Here is a 20,743-nt window from a genome sequence, read left to right as displayed (position 1 = left end):
GGACAAGTGAAGGTGAAATTCAATGCAGAGAAGTGTGAATTGATTAATTTTGGTAGGAGCCAACACGGAGAGACAATATAAAATAAGGAGTACAATTCGAAAGGGGTGCAGGAGCAGCGGGCCCTGGGGTATATGTGCATCAGTCATTGAAAGTGGCAGAACAGGTTGAGAGCACAGTTAATAAAGCATACAATATCCTGAACTTTAATAAAGAGACATAGAGGACAAATGCAAGGCGGTTATGTTAAATTTCAACAAATCGCTGGTTCATGCTCAGCTCCAGCATTGTATCCAATTCTGGATGACACAGTTTAGGAAAAAAATGTGAAGGTATTGCAGAGAATGCAGAAAAGATTCACGAGAATGGATCCAGGGAACTTCAGTTACATAGGGGAGAAGGTTGAAAAGAAATTTGAGAGTGGTATTTAAGATCATGAGGGGTCTGGACAGAGTAAATAGGAAGTAACTGTTCCCATTGGTGGAAGGATCAAGAACAAGAGGGCACAGATTAAAGGTAATTGGCAAAAGAAGCAACAAAGACCAGGGACAGGAGGTTTAGAGGCGATTTGAGGAAAAACTTTTTCACCCAGAGGGTGGTTGGAATCTGGAACACCGTGCCTGTGGGGGTGGTAGAGGTAGGAACCCTCATAACATTTAAGAAGCATCTAGATGAGCACTTGGAACGCTATAGCACACAGCGCTATGGGCCAAGTGCTGGAAAATGGGATTAAAAAAGATAGGTACTTGATGTCCGTCATGGATATGATGGGCCAAAGGGCCTGTTTCTGTGCTGTATAACTCTGACTCTACGAGAGCCATGAGGAGAAATCTTTCCACACAGCAAGTGGTTGGCATCTGAAATACATGGCCTGAGAGTGCAGTGGAGATAAGTTCAATTGAGGCATTCAGGAGGTAATTGGATCATTTCCTGAAAAGGAAAAATGTGCAGGGCTATAGGGAGAAGGAGGAGAAATGGCACTAGGTAAATTGCTCATTTGGGAGCTGGTGCAGGCACGATGGGGCAAATGGCCTCCTTCTGTGCTGTACCAGTCCTGTGATTCTGTAACAGGATGTGTACCCCATGGGTCGGAACTGTCCTGCCTTTCCTCTCTAAGATAAAAGTAAAAAACTGTGGATGCTGGAAATCCAAAACAAACATAAAAATACCTGGAAAAACTCAGCAGGTCTGGCAGCATATGCGGAGAGGAACACAGTTGATGTTTCGAGTCTGTATGACTCTTCAACAGAACTGTTCTATTGAGGAGTCATACGGACTCGAAACATTAACTGTGTTCCTCTCCGCAGATGCTGCCAGACCTGCTGAGTTTTTCCAGGTATTTTTATTTTTGTTCTGCCTTTCCTCTACCTATTAGATAATAAAATTCACAACTTAAAAAAATTAAGACTCACCAGCTTCTCTTCTTCTGTTATTTAAATATAGGGAAGTTAACTGAAAAGTTTTTCATACAATTTAAAGACACTCCTCCCGGTCTGCTTCACAGTGATCCTGACTGGCTTCACACTCCACCTGGTGATTCTGTGTGTGGGGAGATTGGTTGCACTGCACTGTAAACATACCGCCCCACATTCTCTGATAGCCTGCTAAACGTAACACATTTTTGTATGGAAATGTATCTTTTGTATGAAAACTTATTTTTTTTAACAACCATTTGCTTCCACATTAAGTCTAGTGTGGTTATCCATCAATGCATCTGACAGTCTTCTCCCTCTCATCTCCAGCATGCGGTTCACCAGCAGCAGTTCACATCCCTGGATGAGAAGCCCCAGTTCCCAGGAGCCTCCGCAGAGTTTGTGGACAGGCTGGAGTTCATTCAGCCCAATGTCATATCTGGTATCCCCATCTACCGGGTGATGGACCGACAAGGACAGATCATGAACCCCGATGAGGACCCTAAGGTACGCTGCTGCCAAATTCACAATGTGCACGATACAGGATCGAAGCTAACAGCTTCTATTTGGTGCTTTCCATGATCAAAGGAGTTTCTCAAAGTGTGTTTACTAAGAACAATGTCTTGGCAGCCTTGCGGGCGGCTGCACTGCCGGGTGCAGGCACTGAGCTGCACAGGTGGGCAGCTTCCAACAGAATGGTCGTAACTTGAGCTGTGAACTGATCTCAGCAATAAGCTACCCACCATCAGCGTCGCATTCCTGGGCTGAGGAGGGGCTCCTCCTGATTACCCTGTACACCTGTTGGAAGAATGTACACTTGCAAAGAGAAGCAGTTTGAACTGCACCATGATGCTCCCTGTGGTTAAATAGCTGCTTAGTGCAAACTCGTTGCAGGCTCTCACGTGGAAAATAGCCACTTGAGTGAGGTATCAGAGGGTTGGCCACACAGAGGAGGCATAACTGAAAGAGGCAGCACCCTCAGTGGTACGGAGTATTGGAGAGGGAAGACAGTTGCGTGGAGATTATTAGATCACTTCATTCCAGTTCCCATGGGCAGGTTAGATTTTAATCCCGCAGCTTGGATGCTTTCATTCAGATAGTGCAGCTTGCCAGTCTTGCTGGAGGAATACTCTGAATACTTGAATGAAACTCTAATTAATGCTTTGAAATGTGCGATTTATTGCACTGGGAAATGACATCCAACCACTAGATGGCACAAGTGTCTTGTCCTATGGTAACCCAGACAACACACTGAGGTTCCCGACAGCCAAAATGTCAAGGCCACCCTCCCCAATCATTGGATTTGAGAACATTTAATAAAGTGATTACCATTTCCCCAGTAAATCTGGTGTGGTTATCCATCAATACATCTTGGCCCGGATCTCCCGGTTAGCAGCACCCTGATTATATTGCACATTTTCAGCCAGGACTTCCGATCCTAGCTGCAGCAGAAATGGGTCAGCACAGACCCTCCTGGGAAAGGCTGGTGAGCATAAAATACGGGCAAAGTGAAGACATGCCCCCTTTCCATGGCAGTAACTGCCACACTCAGGTAACTATTTAAAGGTCTCAAGCCACTTAGTGGGTGGGTGGTTGGCTTGGGGGGTGTAGTTAGGGGGATAGTTGGGTCGGGGGTCAGATCAGGCAGTGGTCGGGTCGAGGGGTAGTCGGGTTGGGGGCGATGGTGGGAGAGAAGGTTGGGCTGGGAGCAGTGGTGATTGGGTGGGGGGGGGGGGGGGGGGGGGGGGGGGGGCAGTTGTGGTGCTCATTTCAGTTACGCTGGTTAATCATTGAGTTACACCAGAGAATTAAACCTTTGTAACATCTCCAGTTAAGGCCAATGTCTCCAACTCTGAGCTCAGTGTCGGAGACGTTTATGGAGTGTTACAGGTATCGCAGATCAGCCAATCAGAAGTTTAAATTTTCCGAGCAATTACAGCACAGCATTCGGATGCACAACACAGACTTCAGTCCAGATTTCACTGCTATGGACTTCAGAAGATTCGGGCCAATGATTAAAGTGCATTCAATAAATCTCAGTGCCTCCCTCTATTCCTAACATTCTCACATAGTGCTTCCTGTATCGGCAGAGAGGGCCCGACAGGGTAAATTTACCAAGTCAGAACTTTGAAATTCAAATTATTTGGACTGGGAGTGAGAAGTGTCTTGTGGCAGATCAGGGGTGCAGTAGATGTTACTGGACTGGTAATTCAGCGAAAGCAAGTTCAGCTCCCACCAGGGTAGTTTGAAAAGAACTGAATTCAGTTTTTAGAGGCAGTAAAAAGCTGGTGTCAGTAAAAGTAACCGTGAAGCTGACAGATTGTTGTAAAAACTTAACTGGTTCACCAATGTCCTTTAGGGAAGGAAAACTGCAGTCCTTGCCTAATCTGGGCCTATGTTCCCACTAACTTGGCCTGTTTGTTGCACTGTGGGGTAAGTTTCAGGTTGCTGCGCACCTACACAGCTCAAAGGGCCCATTGCTGACTCCAGTCCCACACCAACACCGCTGCCTCTTAACTGACACCTGAAGTGAGTTAGCGCACCGCTTACTTGTATCAAACAGTTACTCGGCGGTCCAAGAAGCATCACCTACGCAAAGCAACAAGAGGATGGGTATGAGAGGCCAGTGAAGCTCACGTCCTAAGAATGAATTTTTTTTTTAAATCTTGATTTGAGGTACTGTGCCAAACGCCAGAGGTCCCTGATTCTTAACCACACCCCCAAAGGGATTTTCCAATCTCAGCCAGACACATTGGCGCAGGCGCCAGTTGGACAGGTGGTGGCATAGTGGTATTGTCACTAGACTGATATTCCAGAGACCCAGGGTAATGCTCTGGGGACCCAGGTTCAAATCTCACCACAGATGGTGAAATTTGAATTCAATTAAAAAAAATCTGGAATTAAAAGTCTCATGATGACCATGAAACCATTATCGATTGTTGTAAAAATCCATCACTAATGTGAATCTGCTGTCCTTACCTGGTCTGGCCTACATGTGACTCCAGACCCACAGCAATGTGGTTGACTCGTAAAATGCCCTCTGAACAAGGGCAATTAGGGATGGGCAATAAATGCTGGCCTAGCCAGTGATGCCCACGTCCCATGGGTATTGCTGCAAGAGGAAGGAAGATCGGGAATGATCATCCCCTGTCACCCATGTCACAGCAGGTGTATGCAAGTAATGTTGGGAACGTTGACTGTGCTCTTTAAATGGTTCATAAATCACAGAATCATACAAAACAGAAGGAGGCATTCTGTCCATCTAGCCTGTGCAAAACATGGATGTGTTTTTTAAAAAATAACTTTGTGTTAACATAGTCTTGAAAGCATTTTTTGTACCCAAGGTCTAATTTAGCTGTGTCCATTTCCAGTGTGGCAATCCCCTTTCCCCCTTGAGGGGTCTGTGAACTCACAACACACCAATGTTGCAGCAGGGCTTAAATTGCTGTTCTCACTGGAAGTATTAACCTTTCTGTTCACTGGCCTTTTGCACTGGTCACACATCCTTTTTTTCTTCTCATTCTGTTCTTCCTGCAGTTGCCGAAGGACATGGTACTAAAGTTCTATCAGAAGATGACGCTGCTGAACACAATGGATCGCATTTTATATGAATCCCAGCGACAGGTAAAAACTTGGAGGTGGTGAGCGGAGCAGGATATTTGCTCTGCCTGTTTTGTCACTGAGGGAGAGAGAGAGAAACTAATTATTTTTACCTTAATCACAATAATCTAAGCTAACTCTCTGGTGCAGTACTGAGGATGGGCTGCACTGTTGGGGATGCCATCATTCAGATGAGCAGTTAAACTGAAGCCCCACTTACCCTCTCAAGTGGATATAAAAGCTCCCATAATCCAATGAGAAAAAGAGTGGGGGAGTTATATCGGGGTGTGCTTGTTGCCTTGAGAGGCCCTGAGCCCCCTCACTGTTATGGGAATGGACTGGCAACAAAGTTCAAATGTGAGATTACTTTCATGAAATAAGTCAGAACAAGTTTATTAAGCTTCATGTAGAGTACAGCAATAAACTCAGGTAGTGATTTGTAGTCTAACGTGGGATATATACTTCCTATATTAGCTCTAGACAGAAAAGCGCCCAACTTACCTTGCAGCTTCTGGTCTATGGTCTTGAGCTTCTCCCTCTCTCGCTCTCTGTCTCTCTCGCTCTCTGTCTCTCTCGGTCTCTGTCTCTCTCGCTCCCTGTCTCTCTCGCTCCCTGTCTCTCTCTCGCTCCCTGTCTCTCTCTCGCTCCCTGTCTCTCTCTCGCTCCCTGTCTCTCTCTCGCTCCCTGTCTCTCTCTCGCTCCCTGTCTCTCTCTCGCTCCCTGTCTCTCTCTCGCTCCCTGTCTCTCTCTCGCTCCCTGTCTCTCTCTCGCTCCCTGTCTCTCTCTCGCTCCCTGTCTCTCTCTCGCTCCCTGTCTCTCTCTCGCTCCCTGTCTCTCTCTCGCTCCCTGTCTCTCTCTCGCTCCCTGTCTCTCTCTCGCTCCCTGTCTCTCTCTCGCTCCCTGTCTCTCTCTCGCTCCCTGTCTCTCTCTCGCTCCCTGTCTCTCTCTCGCTCCCTGTCTCTCTCTCGCTCCCTGTCTCTCTCTCGCTCCCTGTCTCTCTCTCGCTCCCTGTCTCTCTCTCGCTCCCTGTCTCTCTCTCGCTCCCTGTCTCTCTCTCGCTCCCTGTCTCTCTCTCGCTCCCTGTCTCTCTCTCGCTCCCTGTCTCTCTCTCGCTCCCTGTCTCTCTCTCGCTCCCTGTCTCTCTCTCGCTCCCTGTCTCTCTCTCGCTCCCTGTCTCTCTCTCGCTCCCTGTCTCTCTCTCGCTCCCTGTCTCTCTCTCGCTCCCTGTCTCTCTCTCGCTCCCTGTCTCTCTCTCGCTCCCTGTCTCTCTCTCGCTCCCTGTCTCTCTCTCTCGCTCCCTGTCTCTCTCTCTCGCTCCCTGTCTCTCTCTCTCGCTCCCTGTCTCTGTCTCTCGCTCCCTGTCTCTGTCTCTCGCTCCCTGTCTCTGTCTCTCGCTCCCTGTCTCTGTCTCTCGCTCCCTGTCTCTGTCTCTCGCTCCCTGTCTCTGTCTCTCGCTCCCTGTCTCTGTCTCTCGCTCCCTGTCTCTGTCTCTCGCTCCCTGTCTCTGTCTCTCGCTCCCTGTCTCTGTCTCTCGCTCCCTGTCTCTGTCTCTCGCTCCCTGTCTCTGTCTCTCGCTCCCTGTCTCTGTCTCTCGCTCCCTGTCTCTGTCTCTCGCTCCCTGTCTCTGTCTCTCGCTCCCTGTCTCTGTCTCTCGCTCCCTGTCTCTGTCTCTCGCTCCCTGTCTCTGTCTCTCGCTCCCTGTCTCTGTCTCTCGCTCCCTGTCTCTGTCTCTCGCTCCCTGTCTCTGTCTCTCGCTCCCTGTCTCTGTCTCTCGCTCCCTGTCTCTGTCTCTCGCTCCCTGTCTCTGTCTCTCGCTCCCTGTCTCTGTCTCTCGCTCCCTGTCTCTGTCTCTCGCTCCCTGTCTCTGTCTCTCGCTCCCTGTCTCTGTCTCTCGCTCCCTGTCTCTGTCTCTCGCTCCCTGTCTCTGTCTCTCGCTCCCTGTCTCTGTCTCTCGCTCCCTGTCTCTGTCTCTCGCTCCCTGTCTCTGTCTCTCGCTCCCTGTCTCTGTCTCTCGCTCCCTGTCTCTGTCTCTCGCTCCCTGTCTCTGTCTCTCGCTCCCTGTCTCTGTCTCTCGCTCCCTGTCTCTGTCTCTCGCTCCCTGTCTCTGTCTCTCGCTCCCTGTCTCTGTCTCTCGCTCCCTGTCTCTGTCTCTCGCTCCCTGTCTCTGTCTCTCGCTCCCTGTCTCTGTCTCTCGCTCCCTGTCTCTGTCTCTCGCTCCCTGTCTCTGTCTCTCGCTCCCTGTCTCTGTCTCTCGCTCCCTGTCTCTGTCTCTCGCTCCCTGTCTCTGTCTCTCGCTCCCTGTCTCTGTCTCTCGCTCCCTGTCTCTGTCTCTCGCTCCCTGTCTCTGTCTCTCGCTCCCTGTCTCTGTCTCTCGCTCCCTGTCTCTGTCTCTCGCTCCCTGTCTCTGTCTCTCGCTCCCTGTCTCTGTCTCTCGCTCCCTGTCTCTGTCTCTCGCTCCCTGTCTCTGTCTCTCGCTCCCTGTCTCTGTCTCTCGCTCCCTGTCTCTGTCTCTCGCTCCCTGTCTCTGTCTCTCGCTCCCTGTCTCTGTCTCTCGCTCCCTGTCTCTGTCTCTCGCTCCCTGTCTCTGTCTCTCGCTCCCTGTCTCTGTCTCTCGCTCCCTGTCTCTGTCTCTCGCTCCCTGTCTCTGTCTCTCGCTCCCTGTCTCTGTCTCTCGCTCCCTGTCTCTGTCTCTCGCTCCCTGTCTCTGTCTCTCGCTCCCTGTCTCTGTCTCTCGCTCCCTGTCTCTGTCTCTCGCTCCCTGTCTCTGTCTCTCGCTCCCTGTCTCTGTCTCTCGCTCCCTGTCTCTGTCTCTCGCTCCCTGTCTCTGTCTCTCGCTCCCTGTCTCTGTCTCTCGCTCCCTGTCTCTGTCTCTCGCTCCCTGTCTCTGTCTCTCGCTCCCTGTCTCTGTCTCTCGCTCCCTGTCTCTGTCTCTCGCTCCCTGTCTCTGTCTCTCGCTCCCTGTCTCTGTCTCTCGCTCCCTGTCTCTGTCTCTCGCTCCCTGTCTCTGTCTCTCGCTCCCTGTCTCTGTCTCTCGCTCCCTGTCTCTGTCTCTCGCTCCCTGTCTCTGTCTCTCGCTCCCTGTCTCTGTCTCTCGCTCCCTGTCTCTGTCTCTCGCTCCCTGTCTCTGTCTCTCGCTCCCTGTCTCTGTCTCTCGCTCCCTGTCTCTGTCTCTCGCTCCCTGTCTCTGTCTCTCGCTCCCTGTCTCTGTCTCTCGCTCCCTGTCTCTGTCTCTCGCTCCCTGTCTCTGTCTCTCGCTCCCTGTCTCTGTCTCTCGCTCCCTGTCTCTGTCTCTCGCTCCCTGTCTCTGTCTCTCGCTCCCTGTCTCTGTCTCTCGCTCCCTGTCTCTGTCTCTCGCTCCCTGTCTCTGTCTCTCGCTCCCTGTCTCTGTCTCTCGCTCCCTGTCTCTGTCTCTCGCTCCCTGTCTCTGTCTCTCGCTCCCTGTCTCTGTCTCTCGCTCCCTGTCTCTGTCTCTCGCTCCCTGTCTCTGTCTCTCGCTCCCTGTCTCTGTCTCTCGCTCCCTGTCTCTGTCTCTCGCTCCCTGTCTCTGTCTCTCGCTCCCTGTCTCTGTCTCTCGCTCCCTGTCTCTGTCTCTCGCTCCCTGTCTCTGTCTCTCGCTCCCTGTCTCTGTCTCTCGCTCCCTGTCTCTGTCTCTCGCTCCCTGTCTCTGTCTCTCGCTCCCTGTCTCTGTCTCTCGCTCCCTGTCTCTGTCTCTCGCTCCCTGTCTCTGTCTCTCGCTCCCTGTCTCTGTCTCTCGCTCCCTGTCTCTGTCTCTCGCTCCCTGTCTCTGTCTCTCGCTCCCTGTCTCTGTCTCTCGCTCCCTGTCTCTGTCTCTCGCTCCCTGTCTCTGTCTCTCGCTCCCTGTCTCTGTCTCTCGCTCCCTGTCTCTGTCTCTCGCTCCCTGTCTCTGTCTCTCGCTCCCTGTCTCTGTCTCTCGCTCCCTGTCTCTGTCTCTCGCTCCCTGTCTCTGTCTCTCGCTCCCTGTCTCTGTCTCTCGCTCCCTGTCTCTGTCTCTCGCTCCCTGTCTCTGTCTCTCGCTCCCTGTCTCTGTCTCTCGCTCCCTGTCTCTGTCTCTCGCTCCCTGTCTCTGTCTCTCGCTCCCTGTCTCTGTCTCTCGCTCCCTGTCTCTGTCTCTCGCTCCCTGTCTCTGTCTCTCGCTCCCTGTCTCTGTCTCTCGCTCCCTGTCTCTGTCTCTCGCTCCCTGTCTCTGTCTCTCGCTCCCTGTCTCTGTCTCTCGCTCCCTGTCTCTGTCTCTCGCTCCCTGTCTCTGTCTCTCGCTCCCTGTCTCTGTCTCTCGCTCCCTGTCTCTGTCTCTCGCTCCCTGTCTCTGTCTCTCGCTCCCTGTCTCTGTCTCTCGCTCCCTGTCTCTGTCTCTCGCTCCCTGTCTCTGTCTCTCTCTCCCTGTCTCTGTCTCTCTCTCCCTGTCTCTGTCTCTCTCTCGGCCTGTCTCTGTCTCTCTCTCGGCCTGTCTCTGTCTCTCTCTCGGCCTGTCTCTGTCTCTCTCTCGGCCTGTCTCTGTCTCTCTCTCGGCCTGTCTCTGTCTCTCTCTCGGCCTGTCTCTGTCTCTCTCTCGGCCTGTCTCTGTCTCTCTCTCGGCCTGTCTCTGTCTCTCTCTCGGCCTGTCTCTGTCTCTCTCTCGGCCTGTCTCTGTCTCTCTCTCGGCCTGTCTCTGTCTCTCTCTCGGCCTGTCTCTGTCTCTCTCTCGGCCTGTCTCTGTCTCTCTCTCGGCCTGTCTCTGTCTCTCTCTCGGCCTGTCTCTGTCTCTCTCTCGGCCTGTCTCTGTCTCTCTCTCGGCCTGTCTCTGTCTCTCTCTCGGCCTGTCTCTGTCTCTCTCTCGGCCTGTCTCTGTCTCTCTCTCGGCCTGTCTCTGTCTCTCTCTCGGCCTGTCTCTGTCTCTCTCTCGGCCTGTCTCTGTCTCTCTCTCGGCCTGTCTCTGTCTCTCTCTCGGCCTGTCTCTGTCTCTCTCTCGGCCTGTCTCTGTCTCTCTCTCGGCCTGTCTCTGTCTCTCTCTCGGCCTGTCTCTGTCTCTCTCTCGGCCTGTCTCTGTCTCTCTCTCGGCCTGTCTCTGTCTCTCTCTCGGCCTGTCTCTGTCTCTCTCTCGGCCTGTCTCTGTCTCTCTCTCGGCCTGTCTCTGTCTCTCTCTCGGCCTGTCTCTGTCTCTCTCTCGGCCTGTCTCTGTCTCTCTCTCGGCCTGTCTCTGTCTCTCTCTCGGCCTGTCTCTGTCTCTCTCTCGGCCTGTCTCTGTCTCTCTCTCGGCCTGTCTCTGTCTCTCTCTCGGCCTGTCTCTGTCTCTCTCTCGGCCTGTCTCTGTCTCTCTCTCGGCCTGTCTCTGTCTCTCTCTCGGTCTCTCTCCGTCTCTCTCTCGGTCTCTCTCCGTCTCTCTCTCGGTCTCTCTCCGTCTCTCTCTCGGTCTCTCTCCGTCTCTCTCTCGGTCTCTCTCCGTCTCTCTCTCGGTCTCTCTCCGTCTCTCTCTCGGTCTCTCTCCGTCTCTCTCTCGGTCTCTCTCCGTCTCTCTCTCGGTCTCTCTCCGTCTCTCTCTCGGTCTCTCTCCGTCTCTCTCTCGGTCTCTCTCCGTCTCTCTCTCGGTCTCTCTCCGTCTCTCTCTCGGTCTCTCTCCGTCTCTCTCTCGGTCTCTCTCCGTCTCTCTCTCGGTCTCTCTCCGTCTCTCTCTCGGTCTCTCTCCGTCTCTCTCTCGGTCTCTCTCTGTCTCTCTCACCCTCGCACACACACTGTCTCTCTCTCTCTCTCTCTCTCCCGGTTTTGTATAAATTCAAGATTTTTATTTGACCAGCCAGTGTGAGTTGCCTTGATAAGACCTGTCCTACTACTGTCGATATGCTGTTCATTGACCCCTGCCACATTTAGATACCTTGCCTGTATTACAGGGCCGAATATCCTTTTATATGACCAACTATGGTGAAGAAGGCACACATATTGGCAGTGCTGCTGCACTGGAACCTGATGACATGGTGTTTGGGCAGTACAGGGAAGCAGGTAAGTGAAAGGTGGAGATTGTAATCTTGGTTAGCACAGGCCACTGGCAGAACTGATGTGACTGCTGCCTCCTCAACCAGCGAGCCCCTACTTTCCATTGGCTCCACAGACAGGAATAATATTCAGGGATAAAAACAAAAAACTGCAGATGCTGGAAATCCAAAGCAAAAACAGAATTACCTGGAAAAACTCAGCAGGTCTGGCAGCATCAGCGGAGAAGAAAAGAGTTGATGTTTCGAGTCCTCATGTCCCTACGACAGAACTTGAGTGAATCCAAGAAAGGGGTGAAATATAAAACAAAAACAGAATTACCTGGAAAAACTCAGCAGGTCTGGCAGCATCGGCGGAGAAGAAAAGAGTTGAAATATAAGCTGGTTTAAGGTGTGTTGGTGGGGGAGAGAAGTGGAGGGGGTTGGTGTGGTTGTAGGGACAAACAAGCAGTGATAGAAGCAGATCATCAAAAGATGTCACAGACAACAGAACAAAAGAACACATAGGTGTTAAAGTTGGTGATATTATCTAAATGAATGTGCTAATTAAGAATGGATGGTAGGGCACTCAAGGTATAGCTCTAGTGGGGATGGGGGGAGCATAAAAGATTTAAAAATATTTAAAAATAATGGAAATAGGTGGGAAAAGAAAAATCTATATAATTTATTGGAAAAAACAAAAGGAAGGGGGAAGAAACAGAAAGGGGGTGGGGATGGAGGAGGGAGCTCAAGACCTAAAGTTGTTGAATTCAATATTCAGTCCGGAAGGCTGTAAAGTGCCTAGTCGGAAGATGAGGTGTTGTTCCTCCAGTTTGCGTTGGGCTTCACTGGAACAATGCAGCAAGCCAAGGACAGACATGTGGGCAAGAGAGCAGGGTGGAGTGTTAAAATGGCAAGCGACAGGGAGGTTTGGGTCGTTCTTGTGGACAGACCGCAGGTGTTCTGCAAAGCGGTCGCCCAGTTTACGTTTGGTCTCTCCAATGTAGAGGAGAGGTGGTGTCCTCTACATTGGAGAGACCAAACGTAAACTGGGCGACCGCTTTGCAGAACACCTGCGGTCTGTCCACAAGAATGACCCAAACTTCCCTGTCGCTTGCCATTTTAACACTCCACCCTGCTCTCTTGCCCACATGTCTGTCCTTGGCTTGCTGCATTGTTCCAGTGAAGCCCAACGCAAACTGGAGGAACAACACTTCATCTTCCGACTAGGCACTTTACAGCCTTCCGGACTGAATATTGAATTCAACAACTTTAGGTCTTGAGCTCCCTCCTCCATCCCCACCCCCTTTCTGTTTCTTCCCCCTTCCTTTTGTTTTTTCCAATAAATTATATAGATTTTTCTTTTCCCACCTATTTCCATTATTTTTAAATATTTTTAAATCTTTTATGCTCCCCCCACACCCACTAGAGCTATACCTTGAGTGCCCTACCATCCATTCTTAATTAGCACATTCATTTAGATAATATCACCAACTTTAACACCTATGTGTTCTTTTGTTCTGTTGTCTGTGACATCTTTTGATGATCTGCTTCTATCACTGCTTGTTTGTCCCCACAACCACACCAACCCCCTCCACTTCTCTCCCCCCACCAACACACCTTAAACCAGCTTATATTTCAACTCTTTTCTTCTCCGCCGATGCTGCCAGACCTGCTGAGTTTTTCCAGGTAATTCTGTTTTTGTATAACATTCAGGGAGTTTGCTGAGCTGCTCACCCTTTAATAAATCACTGGTCAGGCCTCAGCTGGAGTATTGTGTTGCATTCTAGGCACCACACTTTACTAAGGATGTCAAAGCCTTGGAGAGGGTGCATGGACCTCATTTATGTGAAGAAACTGGGGTTGCTCTTCCTTCAAGCAGTGAAGGTCAAGGGGGGATTTATTAGAGACATTCTAGATCATGAAGGGTTTTGATAGAATAAATAAAGAGGAAATATTTCCCCTGGCAGGAGGATCGATAAGCTGAGGACACTGATTAAAATTAATTGGCAAAAAAGCCAGAGGAGAAATGAGGAGAATATTTTTTTTTGCAGTGAGTAGTGATGATCTGGAATGCATTGCCTTGAAAGGTTGATGGAAGCAGCTTCAATACTAGCTTTCAAAAGGTAATTAGAAAAAATTGCAGGTCGATGGGGAAAGAGCAGGAAAGTGGGGCTAACTGGATTGGTGGCTCAAAGAGACAGCACAACCATAATGGGCCAACTCACCTCCTCCTGGCACTGTATGATTCTGTGATCAGCTTCTCCAATCAGAGGTTCAATGAGCAGCGCCAGTCAGTGGGAGGCTTCCCAGGCCATCCTTCCTGTGGTGCCACAACATAAAGATGATCCAACAGTGCTAATGTGTCCGACTGGCACTGTGGGTGGCAGGGGTAGAGTGCCCATCATTGGCTCTATGGGTAGCGGGGTGGACAAACCCTCCCCCATTGCTCCTTGACAGTACACGGATACCCCTCATCTTCTGTTCTAAAAATGGAAAGTTATGCTTGTTAATTCCCCTCCACCTCTCCTTCGTTCTATCTGCGTACAAGCCATATATTGTTCACTGTCTACTCTTAGGGATTTCATGTCTGAATTGTCAGCTTATTTTAACAAGTACCAGTATCGGCTATGAGTTAGAATATTTAGACTTCTCTGTGAAACTGGGACACTTCAATACAATATTGAGAGGGTGCTGTACTGACAAAATTTTAGGTCTTTGGATGGAACATTTAACCCATGGTCTACTTATTTCACTGGTTCAGATGAGTCTGAAAGATCCCATGGTACAGTTTGAGGAAGAGGAGAGAGCTCCCCCAGCATCCTGGCCAACATTCTAATCTCAGTTAAGACCACCCAGATCAATAGATTATCTTGTCATTCATCTCATATGCTGTTTGTGGGATCTTGTTGTGCATTCCTTTGCTACCACCTAACAACAGTGATTGTATTTCAAGGTTATTCACTGAGGATAAGCAGCTCTCCATGGTACCCTGGAGATACTGAGGCACTGCGTTCTCTTTCTCTTATGTACTTGTACTTTGCCTCCTTCCTAGGCGTCTTAATGTACAGAGGTTTCCCCCTGGAGCACTTCATGGCACAGTGCTACGCCAGTGCCAGAGATGTGGGTAAGGGGCGTCAGATGCCTGTTCACTATGGCAGCAAGGATCTTCATTTTGTTACAATCTCATCTCCCTTGGCAACACAAATACCCCAGGGTAAGAATTTGCATTCTAAGCACATATTATCTCCACTCTCTCACCGCTCCTTTACTCTCCCATTCCTCCCATTTGAGCTCCCCTGCCTCCTTGGCGCTCCCCGCCAACTCCTTGGCGCTCTACCAGGTGCAGTGCCCCTCATCGCTCACTGTCCATTCCAGGTACAGTACCTTAATTTCCCCACCCCCCACACTTACTTATCCCTGTTCTCCATGTGCGGTGCTCCTTCCCCTGGCTATTATGCTCCACTCCCAGATAAAAATTACCCTCATCCAGCCCATTATTCGTTTGTTGATGAGCATGGCTCTCTGTCTTTGGAGACCTATTTGTTCTCCATTCTGCAGTTGGATTTTCCTGCTCCATATCCCCTTGCTGTTCCATCTGTCCACGCCTCCAGCCATACCAACACTGTCCTGGCAAAGTTGGGGGACACGGGCAGCCGTCCTGAGGGGTGATTGGTCCCCCTGTGCTGGTGTTTTCTTTTCCTCCCTCCATACGACAGCATAATCAATCCCTCCTGTTTGAATTCTCTGACATCCTGTCTGCTTTCTACTTCCAGCTGTCGGGGCTGCATATGCCTACAAATTGAGTCAGGAAGACCGTGCAGTCATCTGTTACTTCGGAGAAGGTGCTGCTAGTGAAGGGGACGCTCATGCTGGTTTCAACTTCTCAGCCACTCTAGAGTGTCCCATTGTATTCTTCTGCAGGAACAATGGCTACGCAATCTCAACGCCAACTCATGAGCAGTACAGAGGAGACGGCATCGGTAGGTATAGGGAATGTAGTAGAGAGGAAATGGTATCAACAGGTATTCATAGAATCAAAGAATGATACAGCACATTAGGAGGCCATTTGGCCCATCGTGCCTGTGCCAGCTCTTTGAAAGCGTGATCCAATCAGTCCCTCACCTTTGCTCTTGCCCCACAGCCTTAATTTTTTTTCCTTTTCAAATATTTACTGAATTCCCTTTTGAAAGTTATTGAATCTGCTCCAATATCCTTCAGGCAGCACATTCCAGGTCGTAACTCACTGGATGAAAAATTTGCTTCCGCCTGTTGCCTCTGGCTCTTTTACCAATCCCTTCAAATCTGTGTCCTCTGGTTAATGACTCTTCTTCTTTAGTTCTCTGCTCAAAGGCAGGTCCCGAATCCACCCCAGCCAGAACAGGGATCGAATCCTGTGCTGTTAGCACCAAACTGGTCCACGCCAGCTGTCCAGCCAACTGACCCAACCTTCCCCACCAAGAACTCCAAGTTGCTGTGGCAATATACACATTTATGTGCTTGTTGTAGCCTGGAGCTATGGATTGTGATGGTAGAGGCTCAGAATTTCTTTATCATGTGGCTGATCAGGATGGTCTCCTGCTGTTACCGTATTGTTAACAAATTGACCCACAACCTGCTTGGCCACATTATGAACACACCCTCTTTGGCCATCAAGACCTGAAGTGGGATTTGAACCTGGAGCTTCTGGCTCAGAGGCAGGAACACCACCCAATGCGCCACAAACCTCCCAACAACTCTTCTGCCAATCCAACAATTTCTTATTTACGCTTTAGCCTTCAGGATTTTGAACACCCTCTACCCAAACTCCTCTGAACCTTAGGATAAAAGCAAAACACTGTGGATGCTTGAAATAGGAAATAAAAACAGAAAATGTTGGGAAAACTCAGCAGGCCTGACAGCATCTGTGGAGAAAGGAACGGAGTTAATGTTTCATTAACTGTTTCTCTCTCCACAGATGCTGTTAGACCTTCTGAGTTTTTCCAGCATTTTCTGTTTTTACTTCTCTGCTGTAAGGGGAACATACCCAGCTTCTCCAGTCTGTCCGTCTAACTGAAGTCTGTGCCCATTCCAAGGCCTTGACATCCTTCCTAAGTTTGATGCCCAGAATGTTGGGAGTGAAGTACATTGGTGATAGATTGGGTGGTATTGCGAGTTGGTGCGAGCACGATGCCTGGTTTACACCTTTATTGAAATCAGTGAAACGGGTCCCCAAGCACCCACCCCCCACACTCTGTCCTGTACCAACCTGGCCCTTTCCCGTCAGGTGGGGTAGGTTAAAATAGAGTCTGTACTGTTGGAACGGATCTTCTGGACCCCTGGGATTGCCTGAATTGTTTAACATCTTCTCTCTCTCCCAATAGCTGCCAGAGGCCCTGGTTATGGGATAATATCAATCAGAGTGGATGGGAATGATGTCTTTGCTGTTTATAACGCTACCAAAGAGGCACGACGCAGAGCAGTGGCAGAAAACCAGCCCTTCCTCATTGAGGCCATGACCTATAGGTAAGTATACAGGAGGCTGGCTCGTGTGCAATGCCTGTTAATGATTCTAGATAGCAAGCACTGTTAGCTCTGTTTAACAGTTCCCACCGGTGGATTAATGGTTGATCCACCCTCCTCTCCTATGAATAGATAATTACACTCCTGTCTCTACAATATTACCATAGGCAAAGGGTCCTTTGGTGTTCCTTGTATTTTGTAGATCTATTGTTCAAAGGAGTTCAGTCATTCTGGGTTCCAATCAATCCTGAATTGATCCATTTCACAAGATTGAATGAAGATTTTTTTTGTCCCATTTGGTCTCATTCCCCTAGTATACCAAGCCTACAGTCTCCCCATTGCAGCATCTACCGGTTACCAGAATGAGGTAGAGGAGAGGACTTGAGTTATCATGGGAGTCCTTGACCTTCTGACGGACAGACAAGAGTGTAGCTAAGACTGATTTTAGAGGGGTGATTCTCCAGAAAGAGACAAAGATCGATACTAAAAGAGTCCGACAGTGTTCAGCCACAGCCAACGTTTAACTGCAGGTTATTGTATGTCGATCCTCCAGTTCACAGCCTCTCCCACTCCCTGACCACCCCCCATCTCACTGCCTCTCACCACTCATCTCCAGAGCCCTTGCTCACAGTGAGGGAGAGGGAAGCGGTGAGCGGGAGGAGCTTGGGAGCAAGAGGAAGGGTCAGCAGCGACTGGGAGGGTCAGAGAGCAGGAGAGGCCACAGGCCAGAGGGTTGACGGAGGGACAAGTAAGGGAGTGGGACATGTGATGAGCAGGAGGTTCAACGAGCAAGAAAGGCAATGAGCAGGAGGTAAGTATAAAGTTAGCCTAGTTCTTTTATATTTTTACACTTATTTTATTTTTAAAGTTATTCCATTTACCAATATAGAAATTTAGCACTGTAAAGTATTTTAACTAACTAAGAGTATGATGTTTTAATGCTTTTCTTTCTGATGAGGGGGGTCCTACAGAACCTAACTACAGTATTTACATTGGTTTTCATGAGAAAATCTGATGTGTGTAAAGCCGTTTCACTTAAAGTTGCACTTTTCAGGAGCGCAACTACAACTTTAAGTGAGGACATGCTATATTTGAAAGGCACCTTGGAACCATTGCTTGTATTAAACATGCAGAATTTTCCATTAAGCTTCCATGGCTGTTTTGTAGGCTCTTCCCTGAAGTTGTTTAAACCCTTTATAGGCAACGATTAGTTCATTTTATCACCAGCCCCAGATGGATTCCGGAGTCAGGTGCCTTATCTCAACCTGACGAGCTCACCAGGAAGTTTCATTTCTGTTGAACTATTTCCTGATTACACAGTAACTAGTAAAGCTGCATACCTAATCTCTAAATACTTCTTAACTGAGGGAGGAAGAGATCATTCTAACCCCTGTGCTGGCTCATTGAAAGAACTATCCAATTAAACTCATTCCCCTGCTAATTTTTCTTTTTTACTTCCTCCTTTTCAAATTATTTCCTATCTCTGCTACGCCCTACACCATTCTGAGATAAATCTCCAATTCTGGCCTCTTGCACATCTCTGATTTTAATCACTCCCAGGCTTTTCACCGTGCTTTCAGCTGCCTAGGTGCTAAGCTCTGGAATTGTCTCTTCAAACCTCTCCCCATCTTTATCCTAATCCCCTACTTTAAGGCCTACCTCTGGCAAATTTTTGGTCACTTGCTTAATTGGCTCAGTGTCAAATTGTGCCTGATAACGCTCCGGTGAAGTGCTTTGAACGCTGCACTGTACTAAAGATACTTCAATAAATAGAAGTTTCTATAGCATATATCTAATCTGGTTTTGCAAGTAAGTGTTGGCTTTGTTCCAGCCATATAACTCTGTAGGAAAATGGTAGACAGATAAAATGAAATAGAGCCAGAGATCAGGAGAGATTATTCTGATAATGGTATTCCTGTTTCTCCTTGCCCTGTCTTGTCCAGCAGCTTAATGATTCTGGGTTGCTCAGTAAGTTTTCAGTTTGATAGTTCATACATGTTTTGTGGTTTTCTAGGAGATGTAATGAGAGATGTACTACTTTATTTGAGCTGTCATTGGTGTCTCTGTCTTGGGTCTGATTATGGACTGCACATAGAGGAACCTGAGCAGCCTGTGCACGTGTGTGTATACATGTGTAGCAATAAATATAAGTCTAATCCAGAAACTGTACACCCACATCATGCAGAAGCCATCCACTTGCAAGTTAAAAGAGGTAGTTGATCCAGCCACAGTCTGCTCATGGCTCGTTTTGCACGGATCCGATTTCTGTGAGTGGAAAAATAAAAGATGCTACATCATTATCATCATCACCACCCTTAATGCAACCAGAACAGCTGTCTAGCCTCATTCTGCGGTATTGCCTGCCTCCAGGATACAGTAGCTGGGGTTGATTCTGAGCTAGTTGACAAAACAGCTCATACAAAAAAGCTTATGTCAGAATTTGTGCATTGAGGAAATTAGGCCCCCAAATGGTGACGTTTTCTTGTGAAGGCTTTGGAGAGCGTACAGCAAAGAGTGGTTCCAGGGATTGAAGTGGCATGGAATGACTGGAGAAGCTAGGGTTGTTTCCCTTAGAGCAGAGAAGGCTAGTTGGCAGAGGTGCTTAAAATCATGAACAATTTAGATAGAGTAAATAAAATGTCCATTGGCTGAAGGGTCAGTGATATGGGGAAACAGGTTTAAGGTGATTGGCAAATGAGTCAGAGGCGACATGAGGAAGAACTCTCTTGCACAACGAGTGGGTTATGGTTTGGAATACACTGCCTAATATTGTGGTGGATACAGACTTAATAGTAGCATTCAAAAAGAGAATTTCCATGATATTTGTGCTCCTCCAATTCCTGATTTGAACTGTCCCACCTTTGGCAGCCATGTCTTCAACTACCTGAGTCCTAAATTCTGGAATCCCCCCCCCCCCCAAACCTCTTCATCTTTAAAGCCCTCCTTAAAATCTGTCCCTTTGACAAAACTTTTAGTCACTTTTTTTTGCCTTTGGGCCGGTTTATATGAAGTGCCTTGAGATGTTATTGGTTGTTACATCCAGCAGACTGACAGGAAAGATCTCAATCCTATGGCCTGGACTAGCCTTGACCCTGGAAGAGATCCAGTCAGTGGACTAACACGGTGCTGTTTGTTGTTTGTTAACCTTCACCCACTTGATATTAAATCGTTAATTGGATCAACCGTCTTGTTTGCTTTCTGTAAAACATGGGGTTGACATGATCGCACCAGTTTTCCATGGGCCTGGAGGGATTAAATTGTCCCCATCCAATTTTTGGTAATTTATCGCTTTGTCATTTGAGCCATGATGTTCATGGTGTGAAATATTGCTGAGTCTCAATGACCGTTTTGTTTTTGTTGAATGAGTAGTTTGATCTACTCATCAAATATTCATTGGATGCCATCTTTCAGGTTTAACCACCGCCCCTATCCCCTATTAGAAATGTCACAATGTGGAATGTTATTAATGCACCACCCTGAATAGTCAAACAGAAAAAGTCATTATAAGCTGCTGTCACCCAGCAACCTGCTCTCACTTGCATCCGACCCAGTCCGACCAGACCAGGAATGCAGCATTTGGGGAAAAAAAGACTTTGTATCAGTCAGAACAAGCCCATTTGCATGTGGACCCAAAGCTCTGCTTCCACATGTATGGTAGAGGAAATGTGGCTGGACCTGATTCACACATGCTCCCCAACCATTTCAAACCCAGAAATTCCTTGTTTAGTTTTAATTTCTCACCAGGCATGATATCCTGAACCTCACAGGCAGATGGTAACACTTTTGTTTTGCCTCTCACGCCGAGATCAAGCCCCGTTCCAGGGCCTAGGTATATAATCCAGGCCTTCACTCCAGTGCAGCGCCGAGAGTGTGCTGCGTTGTCAGAGACGCTGCCTTAAGTTGGGATGAGAAGTCAAGACTCGATCTGTTTGTTCAGATGTTACCAATGTAAAAGATTCCATGGCACTATTTAAGAGCAAGAGTGAATCCTCCTGGCGTCTTGGTCAATATTCCTTCCTCAACCTAACCGTAAGATTAACTGCAAATTCAGTTCACTGCTGTGGCTGGATCTTCCTGTGTATAGAATGCCTGTGCAGCAGCTGTGCCTGTACTTTGTAGGAAGTTGGATTGTTGTGACATGTGAGAAACTGCCAAATTTCTTTCTTAGTGGAGCTGAGAACGTGTGGTCAGAATTGAATCAACAAGTGCGATATTTAGTCACTTGCTGCAAGCCAGAAAAAGAAGTTTTCATTTATATGGTGTTACAAACC

The 20,743-nt window shown here is 48.7% G+C and overlaps 1 protein-coding gene and 1 long non-coding RNA gene across 2 annotated transcripts in view; one reads left to right on the top strand and one right to left on the bottom strand.

Moving 5' to 3' along the window:
* The window catches only part of bckdha (branched chain keto acid dehydrogenase E1 subunit alpha), a 51,258-nt gene that overhangs the window by 20,242 nt on the left and 10,273 nt on the right, over positions 1–20,743 (top strand). Inside the window, exons 2-7 of the mRNA XM_041179366.1 lie at positions 1,741–1,917; positions 4,948–5,034; positions 10,893–11,001; positions 14,026–14,187; positions 14,747–14,953; positions 16,334–16,475. Coding sequence (XP_041035300.1) covers positions 1,741–1,917; positions 4,948–5,034; positions 10,893–11,001; positions 14,026–14,187; positions 14,747–14,953; positions 16,334–16,475 — 884 coding nt within the window. The remainder of the gene's footprint in view (positions 1–1,740; positions 1,918–4,947; positions 5,035–10,892; positions 11,002–14,025; positions 14,188–14,746; positions 14,954–16,333; positions 16,476–20,743) is intronic.
* LOC121272665 lies at positions 4,442–20,391 on the bottom strand. The gene is made up of 3 exons (XR_005941898.1): positions 20,214–20,391; positions 18,649–18,737; positions 4,442–5,089 (listed from the first exon to the last, which is right to left on the bottom strand). It is a non-coding gene; the product is annotated as an uncharacterized LOC121272665 (long non-coding RNA).

Source organism: Carcharodon carcharias, chromosome 34 (assembly GCF_017639515.1).
Source record: "Carcharodon carcharias isolate sCarCar2 chromosome 34, sCarCar2.pri, whole genome shotgun sequence".
In the NCBI taxonomy this organism is placed as follows: Eukaryota; Metazoa; Chordata; class Chondrichthyes; order Lamniformes; family Lamnidae; genus Carcharodon; species Carcharodon carcharias.
Note: the sequence above shows the minus strand (reverse complement) of the source record. Positions and strands in the feature narration are given on the sequence as shown.